This window comes from Hemicordylus capensis, chromosome 2 (assembly GCF_027244095.1).
Source record: "Hemicordylus capensis ecotype Gifberg chromosome 2, rHemCap1.1.pri, whole genome shotgun sequence".
NCBI lineage: Eukaryota > Metazoa > Chordata > Lepidosauria > Squamata > Cordylidae > Hemicordylus > Hemicordylus capensis.
Window position 1 is genome coordinate 187,471,068 of NC_069658.1, and position 14,165 is coordinate 187,485,232.

The window sequence follows — 14,165 nt, forward strand, 5'->3', positions numbered from 1 at the left end:
ATTTTAGAGTTAGAAGGGACTTCAGAGGTTTTTTTAGTCAACCCTCCTCATTAGAGGAGCTTGCTAGTATCCCTAAAGCTATACATATACCCTCATTTATTTATTTTTAGTTTTATTTATTTTATTTTTACATTTTATATCCCGCTTTTCCTCCAAGGAGCCCAGAGCGGTGTACTACATACTTCGGTTTCTCCTCACAACAACAACCCTGTGAAGTAGGTTAGGCTGAGAGAGAGTGACTGGCCCAGAGTCACCCAGCTAGTTTCATGGCTGAATGGGGATTTGAACTCGGGTCTCCCCGGTCCTAGTCCTGCACTCTAGCCACTACACCACACTGTTTGCAATAATCAGAAATCATTACAAATGATTACTGTAAATTATTATTAACACCTAATATAAATTTCACATTTTAATACACAGTTTATTTTATTTTATTCAGTAATAAAGATGGTTAGGAAGACAGGAAGCTGCCTTATACCAAGTCGGACCACTGGTCTATCTAGCTCAGTATTGTCTACACAGACTGGCAGCAGCTTCTCCAAGGTTTCAGACAGGGTTCTCTCTCAGCCCTATCTTTGAGACGCCAAGGAGTGAACCTAGGACCTGCTTTTCCCCTGAGCTATAGCTCCATCCCCTAAGAATAGCTTACCATGCTCACATGTAGTCACTCATCCAAATACAAACCAAGTCAGACCCTGCTTGCCAAGGGGACAACTCATTTTGCTACCACCAGCTCTCCTGTTACATGACTGGTGTATAACAATCTTATCACATACAGACACTTTCCACTGTATGTTTTTTTTTTTTTAATTCCAGAAACTAACATGTAACTGCCATTCAACTTGTTAATTTCCCTGTTGGGTGATGAATATTACAAATTGGTAAAATAAAATGTTCATAGCTTGAACATCAGAACAAAGACAATACTAGTTTTTCTAGAGTTGTTTCTGACTAGAACCAATTGTAGTTTTTTCTGTTGTTGACACTCATTTCCAACAATGTCATATAGGTCATTTCTCTTCAAGGTGCATTTCTCAACTTTGGGTATGTGATTAAGGGGTTCCATCTGAACAAATAATAATATTTGAATATCTGAATAAAAATACTTTCTTCTGTTATTTGTTCAAGGTAGGCACTCTGAAATCTACTTGTACTATTTTATCCCCCTCTCAAGCACATGCAAACAATCCATATAAATTACCTGTTTGAAAAGGAGGGAGTGTGTAAAGCAGCCCTGAGTTTAGTAGGGAAAGGAAATAAACCAGAGAGGAAATTTGGTACTACCATTGTGCACACAAAATATAAAAAAGTACTTTCTGCTTCACTGCACCAACTATGAGGAAATGCTTGAAATGCTTTTAAGCTCAACAAGATTCCTGCCCCCATCTCATGGCTTTTGGCTTTGTTTTCCCTCTTCCTGAGGAATGATGTGTGTCAAATGGACTAGTCCTCTGTGTGATTATGCAGAAGGAGCCCCTATATGTTTGGTAAGTCTTACTCCCAGGAAAGTGTGCATATGATTCTGGCAGCGTTGTTGATCTCTCCTACTCTCCAAGTTATGCCCAACATTGCCTTAGTGTTCCCACCCACCCCCGCCCCAATACATTCAACAGGTGAAGCTTTTTGCATCACTGCATCTTTGTGCTAGAAAAAAAATTAACCTGTTGAATTTGTTTGTCATGCAAATATACATGGAACAGAACTCTGCCAGCAAGAACTAATTAGAACACAACAACCCTAACCCTAAACTGCAGTGCAAACACATGGCAGATGATGAAAAGGGAGCACTCTGCACACAGTCAGACACACTTTCCTCACCAACATGAAGGTACTGATAGTCCAGTTTAATGGACATTAGGGAAGATTTCATACAACCACAATCTACCTAAATCAAACCATTTCACAGATCTAGTAGGGGCTGTGATCTTTCAATGCCTTTAAGGGCAAAGCCTAAACATGTTTCTTCAGGAACAAGTCCCACTGAATTCAATTGGGTTTATTTATTTATTTTTATTTATTCAATTTCTGTACCGCCCTTCCAAAAATGGCTCAGGGTGTTTACACAGAGAAATAACACAGAGAATAATAATAAATAAATAAATACATAAGATGGATCCCTGTCCCAAAGGGCTTACAATCTAAAAAGAAACAAGATAGACACCAGCAACAGTCACTGGAGGTACTGTGCTGGGTGTGGATAGGACAGGATTTATTTCCTGAAAAATTCAAGATATGACTATGTCAGTCAAAGCAACAGAATATTGTGACACCTTAAGATATAGTGTATCTTAATGATCTCTGCAATGACATTTCATGTCAACTTGATTCTGCAAAGGTTTGTATCACAATCAGATTCATAGCTTTCAAGGTACAACAAGACTCTTTGTATTTTACTTCCAGGAAAATATCTTAGCTTGCACTTCTATGCTCAGGTACCTGGGAAATTGCACTGAACAAGGTGTGAGTAAACTTCTGAGTGAATATGTATAGGATTGTGCTCATATATTGTAGTTAGATCCTATGCATGTTTATTCAGGCGTAAACTGACTTATTAGTCAATTGATTTACTAGTCAATTGATGTCAATGGACTCACAATTGGGATTGTAATCTTAATGGGATTTTAACCCCGTTTTGTTTCAACCTTTCTTTTGTATGTATTGTTTATCTAAACATGTATGGTTTAATAAATACAATGCCAGTCTTTCGTTTACCAGGGAGTGAAATTGAACCCATACCCCCAAAACTGGTGGATTAGATTATACAAAACTAATCATGCTATGCCAGTGTGATTAGGAAGGGGGTGCACCCAGAATGTGCTCATCAGGATATAGGGGTGTAGCTATAATTGAGCGGATGGGTTAAAGAACCTGGTCTCCCAGCTCCTGAGGGTCCCCCAGCTCCACCCATCCCTATTTCTTCATTATCTCCCACACTCCAAGGGACCCGAAGGGAAAAGGGTTAACATGGCCCCCTCTCCCCTAGCTACGCCCGTCAGGATGTCCTCTACAAACATCCCGCTGCCTTCTCACCATTTGGCTGTTCATCCAAATGGCCCCTCTACACAGACTGCAAATAGTTTTGGAGCATAGAGGGGCCATTCAGATGAACCAAAGTTCCCGGAAGCAGTTTACATAGATATAAATAAATAAATTTATATAAGTAATGAATACCCTGGATTAAAAATAAATAAATAAAGAACATGTCTCCCTCCTAATCCTGTGAGCAGAGAGCCAGCGTGGTGTAGTGGTTAGTGTGCTGGACTAGGATCGGGGAGACCCATGTTCAAATTCCCATTCAGCCATGAGACTTGCTGGGTGACTCTGGGCCAGTCGCTTCTCTCTCAGCCTAACCTACTTCACAGGGTTGTTGTGAGGAGAAACTTAATTATGTAGTAGTACACCACTCTGGGCTCCTTGGAAGAAGAGCAGGATATAAAATGTTAAAAAAAAAAAAAAAAAATCGTCTGAACCAGCCTTCAGAGAGATGTGTTTGGTGAACCAGAACCGCATCCCAACACAAAAAGTTGTAACTTCTCGCATAAATTTTAATGGGACGACGCACAAGTAACTTGATCTATTAACCACTGATTCTACCCTATTCCCTAGCCCACTGCTGCAATGCAGTTGATCAACTCGGCCTGACTACATCCCCGCTTCCCACCGCAAATTACCCAAGTGTAATTTGACCCTCGAAAGCTTTTAAGATCCATAGTGGCGAATTATCCCCGCTTTCCATCGCTTTCTGCTCATATCTAGTTTAGGAATGCCAGCTCTGAGTCTGAAGCTATTTCTGGCTATCATTTTCCCCCCCAGTATTAAGCTATATAATTGTTTTTAACAGTCATATAGAGGTTGATGCTGCTTCAGGGTTGGCAACCCTACGGCCCTCCTCCCAATACAAAATAAGGTCATTCTGGTTCAGTGCTCCACCTCCAACCCACATTGAGTGCTCACTCAGCTGTATATAGAAACTTTCTGCGTCTTTGACTTGCACACAGTCGCGAAAAACCAGAGGATGGACAATTTGCGTGTCAGTCTAGGCTTTTATACATCTATACCCAATTACGCCCAGGAGAAACACGAATGGACAAACATATGAACTCACATCGCCTCAGGTACTGTTAAACCAATCATTTTGCTGGGATAACTCGTGACGTCAGAGTGTTACCTTCCCATTGGAGGCGAAGTGGAAGCGTAAGGCTACAGGGGCGCTTCCTCTCCACCTTGCTGTTAGCTTATTGGGTGAGATCCCCGCTTGTCAGTATACAAATAGGGTTATCTATTGTCTATGGTCGTGGAGTTTAGGTTACAAAGTCCCTAGAGCGGAATCTTCCAATAACAAGTGCAGAATTGACAGGTAAGACTGGAAAAACGTATATTTTAACAAATTCTAAAACAGTTGGTGCTAGAGCTTAGGGCTGCCTGCAAGCCATGCTTTCTGTCTTTTTTTTGCATTCTCACACAACTAAAAGCACTCGCTTCTTCCTTCCTGCATGAGTGGTGTTTGAGACCCAGAGTTGATAATTCTGTTGGCTTTGTGTAGCCTCACTTGGGATACTGGCCAGTGTTCCAATCCTGCCACCTTGAAAACAATATTGCAGAGTTGGAAAGTGGGTAGAAGAGGGCATGAATAAGATGACAGGGGTTTGTTGTTGTTGTTTTGCTTGTCTCATGAACTCCATAACGACAGTGAATGGCAGTTGAGACAGATGAAAGAATTTAACACAGTGCATAATTTATGGAATTGATAGATTTAAATAAAGGTGACTTTAATCAACATGAAAAATGCAGTTTAACTGATTCTAAACCAAAAAATTCCACTTATTAATTTAGATAGGCACTTCCTAAATAAGAGTCCACACAAGACTGGACTTAGGGGTGGGTGAACTGAGTGGTTTCTTAAGGTACCTATTTGAAGTGGGCACTGAGCTGAGTTTGATGGATTGCTGTTTCTTGAGGGAACTATGGGGATGCCAAAGGCACTCCTTTCCCCTGGTACTGTTTATCCTAAGCCTGGTCCTAAGTGCGAACTATGTGGTTGCTAAAACCATAAAAACATATTTATTTAGATTGGAATATTCTTTATACAGGCTTGAGGGTACACTGTAATGGCCTTGCCTGCCCCACTCCAACTGAAAAGGTAGCAAATGTCAATGAGAAATAACGTTTCGTAGGCGTTACTGGGCGGAAAAGTGTTCTCTCTGAGATGGCAGGTTAATGTCCGTGTGCTTTGGTATGCAGAGTCATAAGTATTTGGTATGTAGAGTCATAAATATTAAGTGATTCTGGACCACTTGTAGCAGGCAGTCCACTTGACAGAAAATAGGCATACATAAAACGGATGGCACATGTAGTAATTTGCCAATTCCTGGCAGGCACCTAATATTATGGCTCTATCCACCCCCGCAGCACAGTACCTCCCGTGACTGTTGCTGGTGTCTATCTTATGTTTCTTTTTAGATTGGGAGCCCTTTGGGGACGGGGATCCATCTTCTTATGTATTTATTATTTCTCTATGTAAACTGCCCTGAGCCATTTTTGGAAAGGTGGTTCCCCATTTTGGAAAGGAAGTTCCCCATTTGCATCATTTTAATACTTGTCTGTGCAGATCAATTTTGGAGGAATCATATGTTTTACAACTTTGTCAAATATTTCCATGCTTTTTTATTGAGTTAATGTTGTTCCCTAATTTATTTTTTCATAGACATTTCAACTACTTCATCAGATCATGAAATGTCTTACACTACAGTGTATGGTCAGTTTGGGGATATATATATACATATATCTTTTCTTTGTCAAATCCTTGTGTTAGCTGGTAGTTCCCAAAGTAGATAGCATCATTTTTCACTATGTGGCCTGGTTCACTAAACTGATACAAGATTCTGTTCTCTTCCTTAAAGTACAGTTATTTCAACCATTTCCTCCAATAGGACTTTTTCATTGAATTCACTACTAAAACCAAGTACCTTGCAAATTAACATACTCGAACTACATAACTTTTCAAAGATGGGGATAGTCAACTCTTGTATTCTCAAAAGCCACATTATTCAGTGATCGGGAGACTGGAAATGAACAAAAAGACCACCTCATTCATTATCAGTCTCCATATTAATTGGTTCCATGTCGCTTTATGGGCTTCAGAGTTACAAAGCTGATGCATGCAAATATGTCAATATACAAGTTGTGTATAAAATCCATAGAAGAGGGGGATCTGTTTCTTATAACCTAAGGACATTGCTTTACAAAGGAAAGCAATTCCTTTTCATTGCTTTACAAAGGAAACTGGGGCAAAACATTAATTATATATCAAATAATATTTAGTGGCGATCAGGGTGGCCAAACACAATTGCTTCAAGAAGAGATCCAAACTGCAAGCTGCCAGCTGAAAATAATACTTTTCTAAATAAATACTTTTTTCTAAATAATTCTAAATACTTCTATTTGAAAGCAACATCTATAGAATTCAGTGGAGCTTACTACCAAGTAGGCATATTTGAAGACAGAAGTGAAATTATAGCCCTATTCAGATATTATGTTCTACGAGTATACAGATGCTCATACATGTTTTTGTGTGAATGACTGTAACTGTGTTCATTTTAAAAGTGAACTGGGTAAAGATAGGAAGTACTGTATACTGCTATACCTGTGTTCAACATAATGTGTGAGTAATTGTAGTTGTGTACACTGTACAAGTGTCTGAATAGGGCTTGTGTTTTGATTACAACATGATTTTCAGAAAATTGCATGGAAGGAACCCATTCCTGTGAACATGCATCTGTACCTCAGCCCCATGTGCCAAAGGAAGGCTAAAAAATAGTACCATGGACTGAAAGTAACCTTATTTTAGTAACCTTATTTTAGGTGGTAGAGAAATCTAATTAAGAAGAAGAAGAAGAAGAAGAAGCCATAATGTAAGTAGATATGTACTTACATTTATGGCTTAATGTAATATGGCTTAATGTATGATAACTGATACAAGAAACTTAATGAAAGTATATATCTTAAATTTAGGACTCTCATGAATTTATGAAGGGATTTCTTTGCAAAGAAATATCTGTGAGGGAAAGCTCTCTGTCAATTATCAGATATTAAGTCATATACTTTCATTGAGTTCAGGTTTAATTTCAAACCAAGTTATTCTAAAGAGATGAACTTACTACTTATTGTGAAATGTTTTTAAAACATCTATTTTAAAAAGGTTTTAACAACCCGCCTCCCCCAGTCTGATTCACTGCCACAAGATGTGGCGAAGACCACTTGTTTAGATGGTATTAGAAGGGAGAGAAGACAAATTCATGAAAGAAATATCTTTAATAGGATCAGGATATCTGTATATCCAGGATATACAGATACAGGATATCCACTGTAAAATTTCCATAGTTGAGGATAGGGCTATACTGTACTGTAGGGCTGTATTCTCACTGATATATACTCAGTGAAAGAGTACATGCTTTGCATGCAGAAAATCCCAGAGCTGTTGCCAGTCGGTACTGGCAAGATGGTCCAATGATCTGACTTGATAATTGGTCCAGTGATAAGGCTGCTTCCTTTGTTCACCCTATGTTCCAATCCTGTTGAGTTATGAACTTTCTTGATAGTTAGCCATCATCAACTTTTTAGACTCTGGATTTAAGGTGACAGTATGTTACTTAAGACCAGGGCTAAGATGACTTGTCAGTTGTATTGCTTCCTCTTTGGGAGGTGAATCATCACACCCACTGCTTTAGTGTCCCGCTAGTCTGAGCAGGTAGTATGAACACCCAGCCCAGCCGCATAATAAGATACAATCTATTATATTAATTCTCCTGGGTGTGCCTTGGAATGTGCATCCCAGAGCTCAGCTGATTGGCTGAGTGGCAGATGCGCCTGATTGGCTGAGGCACACCCAGGAGGATTGGTGGCTGGGGTGGCCCAGCTGTGGAGGCCAGAGGGGTGGGCCCAGCCCGGCTGCGGAGGCAAGGCCCAGGAGGGGGGGAAGAAAGGGGGGGGCAGAAGTGGCAGTGAGGAGGAGAGGTGGCTGGGCCCAGAAGCAGAAACTGGGGCAGAAGGGCGGGGGAGAGGTAACCGCTGGCCCCAAAGAGCACACAGATGCTCTATGTGGGGTCGGCTAGTTGGATTGTTAAAGCTCTTCAGTCAAACCCCAGAAATGGTCCAAATTAAGAAAAGCTTTCTTTTTCTTTTTCTTTTTTTTGGATTGAGGAAAATCAAACAGGTGATTAAGTGCTGTCAAGTCGGTGTCAACTCTTAGTGACCACATAGATAGATTCTCTCCAGGATGATCTGTCTTCAACTTGGCCTTTAAGGTTTCTCAGTGGTGCATTCATTGCTGTCGTAATCGAGTCCATCCACCTTGCTGCTGGTCATCCTCTTCTTCTCTTTCCTTCAACTTTCCCCAGCATTATGGACTTCTCAGGGCAGCTGGGTCTTTCCATAATTTTTTTTAAAAACCCAAATTAAATAAAATGGTTAAATTCTAAGCAGCCTAGACTGGAGATGGTTCTAAATGGTATCTGTATACTTGCATGCAAAGGACTGCATGAACCAAATATGGTATCCAGAAAATGACACAAAAATAGTTCCTATTTTCAATTTGTTAGGCTTGGGAAAGTTGGGGGGGTAGGGCTGAAGGGGGATTGTTTACCCAATCAGGAGGGAAGGGGCTTCCAACTCTAATTCCTTGGATTCCCTGCCATTGGATCTTCTCATGTTCAGGTGGTTTGAGCAGGCCAGGCCTTTCCATACAGTGCTTTTTGACAGTTGACATATATGTCACACTGGGTTGGAATGGCGCTATGTCATCTCTCCAGGAAATGGGAGCCAGGATTGCAGGTGAGAAGAAAAGGTTGCTTCTTTACAAATGACTTTGTTCTAAATACTTTTAAATAAATGGTTCAAGGAAGCATCAAAGGGAGAACAAGCAAGCCACTTGTGTAGTTGTCACAATGCAACCCTTAAACAAACTTTCCATCATCTTGTCTGCTGCCGTGCTCTCACCAGTCATCTGTATTCATTCCATTAGCACTTTCTGAAGGATTAAGGCTCTTCTTCTAATTACTATCATTGTTTGTTTTCTTGCAGGAAGAACAGCACTTACCTGTCTTAGCAGCTAGGCCTAACTCTTCCTTCTTGACTGCCATGGGGCTTGAAGCCAAAACTTTTGCTGTCCCCCACCCCTACTGGCCTCGAAACCTGGAGCTCCAGCACTATGTCCCAAATGACCGTCCCATGTGGCAGATCTTGGCTTTCCTCTTCTCAGTCTCGGGGGCTCTCCTAATACTGACTTGGCTAGCAGCAGGATGGCGGAGCAGGACAGCTGTCCCTCTTGGAACCTGGCGCTCCCTGGCTATCTGCTGGTTTTCCATCTGTGGTTTTATTCATGGTGTCATTGAAGGCTGGTTTAGCCTGTACTATATGGAAATCCCAGGGGACCAATCTTTCCTCTCACAGCTCTGTAAGATGATGATTTATTTTATTTATACCTTGCTTTTTAGGCAAGGCTGGCTCCAAATGTAGCTTAGAATATAAGTACACACAAAGTTGATAATGAATCCGTTTCGGACTTTAAAAATTAAAACCAGCACTTTGAATCAGGCCCAGAAACAGACTGGGAGCCAGGGCAGCTGACAATATTCACTCACACATCCTCATTATAAGAATTGTGTGTGTGACAAAGTCTTTTGGTTCCTGTCAGTTGACAATATCATTGGATATGTTGGGGTATGTGTGTAAGTAAGGATGCAGAACATCTGAGTTCTCAACCCTCAGTTTGGGGTGTGTGTGTGTGGAATGTGATGCAGTGGGTTAACAAAGGGAAGAATGGAAACAGGAGTTAAGTATTTATTACATGTATATCCCTCCTTGCTTCCATCATGGAACTCAAAGAGGCATACATGGGATTCTCAAGCGGTCACCTGTCCAGGCATCAACCAGACCTAGACCTGCTCAGCCTCAGCAAGATGGCTGTATCATGTGCCTTCAGCCCATCCCCTGGGACCCAAGCTATCACTGACTTTCAGAATGATTGTTATCCAGTGTAATGGGAAGAGGCAGTTAATTGGATGGGCCTTTGGAATGGGTCCCTTATACCACAGGAGGGAGAGGAAACCATGTAGGCTCCTTTGGTTGATTATAAAGCCACTATTGCTACTGTCTCCAGCTGAGTCCTTGCTCAAAAGGGTATTGAGCAGCCTCCATAGTGCTGTCCCATGTTCATCACATGTGCAGCCTAATGCAACATAACTACTTTTGCAGAAATGTAACTTTGGTGTTGAATTTAAGGTTTTTTAGTGTAGATAATGAATTGCTCTTTTTACTTGGCTTCTTCAGTAGACTGCTCTGGTGGAGGGTTGTTGTTCCTTTTCGACACAACTGCACAACTTTGGCCCTCCAACCATTATTGGGCTACTACTACCATCATCCCTGACTATTGGCCACCGTGCCTGGAGATGATGGGAGTTGTAGTTCAATAGCAGCTGGAAGGCTGAAGTTGTGCAGCCCTGCTTTTAGAAATATTGTATAGAAAAAAAGCAATGAGGAAAACTTGCAAGGCAAGACTTGATCAGAATTGTGTTCCTGCTTTTCCCCTCCTCACCCCATTCATGTGAAATATTGTTTCTTTGTACTATAACCAACATTTCAGCTGGTTCTGTTTCTCTTCACTATATTATAGGGAAGGAATATGCTAAAGGTGACAGCAGATATGTCATGTGAGTATTGGCTTTGAAGTGGTGGATAAAAAGGGGTTGGTGGTTGTTAGTCTGCATTATTCTGAGGGAAGAGGATTTAGTCCTGCAAAGATCCAGCTCCAAAACACTTGGAACAACCTCAGGAACTGAAGAGAGGCTTGCACCAGGCCAAGGGTGCCTTGATTCACTTCCCTTCCTTCAGCAGAGCCCACCGCTGAGTTTGGGATGTGTTGCTGCTGAGGTAGGGAGAGGTGACCAGGCAATGAAGTGGATGAGGGAGTGGCAGGGCAGAAGGCAAAAGATTCTTTATTTGACTTGCATTTGGCCCCTGAGGCCAAACTACACATTGCACAGACTTCTGTACATGATCAGAATTCCACACATTTGTTTTTCATACAAAAGCAGCAGCTGGCAGTAGGGAGGAGTGGTTTGTCTCATGTTAGTTACCTAGATTGACTCCCCAACCCCCAAAACATGCTATTTGCTTCATTTAAAGAAACAATAAAAATATAATGGAATCAGAGAATCGGTTGTCACTTCCAACCTGTCAAATCGATGGGCACCTTGTTCATAACAGGATTTATATTAGGCCTGTGCATTTGGGAAAAATCAGGAATTTCAATGTTGGAATTCCCTATTTTTCCAACGTGCATAGGCCTAATTTATATAGTGCTGGGTTTTTTCCTTAGGCCACCTAGTTTACTCTCTCTTGGCATTTCTCATCGTTATTTTATCAACTTACTACCTGTGGGATAGAGGGCATATGTGTTTAATGCCTACTGAGTTTGAACACTTTGGGGCCCCTGAGTGATTTCCGTCTCACTTGTTTGCCTCTGCAGAGCAGACAACTTCACAGTTTGCATGGAGACCATCACAGCCTGTGCCTGGGGACCCCTCAGCCTCTGGACTGTGCTAGCATTTCTTTGGGGCCAGCCCCACCGGTTTGTGCTGCAGCTAGTGGTGTCACTAGGTATGTATATGGTGCAAACATAGGGCCAGATAACTATGAGGCAGAGAGGCAAGGAAGCCAGACATGTTTTGCCTGAGGTGGGGCCCATGAGAGTTGTTCCACTGCCACCACATAACAGCTGTGAGCACAGAGGTGGTCTCTGAGATCAGCCTCTGGCCTTCTTGAGGGCCTTGGGAGTCATGGCAACTGCCTAAGAATGCCAACTAGGGATATGCACGAATGTGTTTGTGCACTCCCAGGAGGCAGGGGGTTTCTTTGAGGGGCAGGAAGGGTGCCCTTACCTCCCCCCCACCAGCGCTCACCCCAAAATCACTGGTGTGGGGCTGCAGCACCTCCTTGCAGTATGCACCAGTGATTTTGGGGAGAGCGTCAGTGGGGGGAAAGCAGCGAGGGAGGTAAGGGGACCCTCCCTGCCCCTTAAAGAACCCCTTGTCTCCAAATCTGCTTAGATGCCAGACTTCTGAACCAGTTCAGCACTCCACAAAAGGAGCGCCAAACCAGTCCATGCACATCCCTAATGTCAACTATTGTCCCAGTAGTTGTAGATTCTGGATATCCTTTTTGTTCTGTTCTAATCAATTGTCTTGTCTCCTGTCCTTGACCCTAGGCCAGCTGTATGGGGATGTTCTCTACTTCTATACTGAGTACCGTGACGGCTTCAGCCATAGTGACATGTGGCACCCAGTCTACTTCTGGTTCTACTTCATCTTCATGAATGCTTTGTGGATCATCATTCCCTTGGTTCTTATCCTGGATGCTTGGAAGCACCTCACTGCTTGCCAGAGGGCAATGGATGCCAGCAAGTTGAAAAAACACTGACAACTCACACAGTGGGTCAAAATGGGTGGTTATTCCATTGTCTAGGGTTGAGACAGCATCATAACCATTTTGTGGTTGGTTGGTCACTTTCTGCTCCCATTGCCTGAGGTTCTTCTCCTCTTCCTCCCCTGCCCCCCGCTACTCTCTGAGGCTCCTTCCACATCAGGTGTAAATAGAACAAACAGAGGAGACACAGTGATATGGCAGGTGTTCTTCACTCCTCGAAGAATTCATAGTTCTAAGCGAACAGTTGCAAACTTACTTGGAAGTAAGCCCCATTGAACTCAGTTAGTTTTACTTCTTTCTCTCTAGCCTGATCCTATATTCAGCTAATTTAAATGGCAGGGCAAGGTTGAAATCGAAAGGAAAGCACACCACCAGTGGCTTGTTGGGGGCTGGATTGCAGAACTCTGCAGACAGCATCTGGCCCACAGACCAGCAGTGACACCCCAGTCTTAGACTAAGAGGGAACCATATGTGCAGCAGTCATAGTGCTGCTCTGTTTAACATGAAGCTTCACTGTGGAGGCTCTGCCGGGAGCTTTCTGCATCCTTTCTAGTCTTAGGCCAATGAAATCCTAAGCTAGGAAGAGAGCACAGTGTAGTACTATAATGTCTGTGTGCGTAGCTCTTTTCCTAAGGCAGTGGAGACTCAACTGGTTGCCTGGAAGCCGTTTTTACTTGAGGCAAATAGCCAGTGACAAGCCTGAGCTGGGATGAAAGGCTATCTGATGCCTGAAATAAACACACTGCTGCTCAAGAATGAAAATGCATTGGGATGGGCCAAAGAAGAGAGACAGCAGGATACTGAGACTGTGGACAGTTGGGTTTGATTCATAAGGAATTGGTGGGGCTGATGTGGTGTGGCAACAACCCCAATAAGCATTTTGATAAGCTCCACTCCTTTTGTTTCCCTGACTCCACCCTGCCCACCAGCTATTTGGGATATTTTGACATCTAGTTGTGCCTGTAGCACAGAAACCACCATAAGGGAAATGGTCTGGATTGCATCTCTGGACCTCTTCTTAGCTGCTCCCTAGTCGGACAAAGATTTTTATAACCAGTTCATCCCACCCCTGCCCCCCAAACACGGACATTTTACTTCCAACAAATGCTTTGAATATCTTCCATATGCTGCAGAGCTCACTTGTCTGGAAATTGAGATGTGGCATTTAAAAAAAAAATTCAGCCACTTCTTTGTTGAAACCTTGATGGTGTGTATAATATGTAAGCTGGGGCGACAGTTAAGAAGGCCAAGGACTACCTCTGCTCAGTGATGATCCTCTGTTTCCACTTAAATGTTTTAAAAGTTCCCTTTAAATGGTTAGGTAGTGCAGCCCTTTGAAAAATGTAACTGGCTCTTATTCCAGCTCTATTAAATTCCTACCCACAACAGTTGTGGGCCCAACCATACTTGTAAATCTAAAGTATCACATAAAGGGATGTGCCATAATTGTGGAACAACCTTTGAGTCCTGCAAACTTTTGCTATGTGGGTTAATGAAACCAGGAAGACCCGAGTTCGAATCCCCATTCAACCATGAAACTCACTGGGTGACTCTGGGCCAGTCATGTATCTCTCAGCCCTACCTACCTCACAGGGTTGTTGTGAGGATAAAAATAAGCATGTTCACTGCTCTGAGCTCCTCAGAGAAAGAGTGGGATATAAATCTAAAAAAAGAAGTAGAAAACC

General features: G+C 42.4%; 1 protein-coding gene across 2 annotated transcripts; it reads left to right on the plus strand.

Annotated features, from left to right (window-relative positions):
• Nucleotides 1-4,220: 4,220 nt before the first annotated feature.
• Nucleotides 4,221-13,937, plus strand: EBP (EBP cholestenol delta-isomerase). Of its 2 annotated transcripts, none has more exons than XM_053293528.1 (5): nucleotides 4,221-4,357; nucleotides 9,079-9,451; nucleotides 10,670-10,706; nucleotides 11,525-11,655; nucleotides 12,263-13,937. In XM_053293528.1, the coding sequence occupies exons 2-5, from the start codon at nucleotides 9,136-9,138 to the stop codon at nucleotides 12,472-12,474; spliced, it is 696 nt and encodes a 231-aa protein (XP_053149503.1). In that variant the 5' UTR covers nucleotides 4,221-4,357; nucleotides 9,079-9,135; the 3' UTR covers nucleotides 12,475-13,937. The 2 variants fall into 2 exon arrangements, with proteins under 2 accessions (XP_053149503.1, XP_053149504.1); XM_053293529.1 differs by lacking the exon at nucleotides 4,221-4,357 and adding an exon at nucleotides 6,827-6,911.
• Nucleotides 13,938-14,165: the final 228 nt, after the last annotated feature.

Bases quoted from the DNA above. Each gene is read 5' to 3' on its own strand.
- EBP (XM_053293528.1), top strand. From the start codon at position 9,136: ATGGGGCTTGAAGCCAAAACTTTTGCTGTCCCCCACCCCTACTGGCCT. The intron at 10,707-11,524 runs GTGAGTATTGGC...TTGCCTCTGCAG, and splicing joins GGTGACAGCAGATATGTCAT to AGCAGACAACTTCACAGTTT. The intron at 11,656-12,262 runs GTATGTATATGG...CCTTGACCCTAG, and splicing joins GCAGCTAGTGGTGTCACTAG to GCCAGCTGTATGGGGATGTT.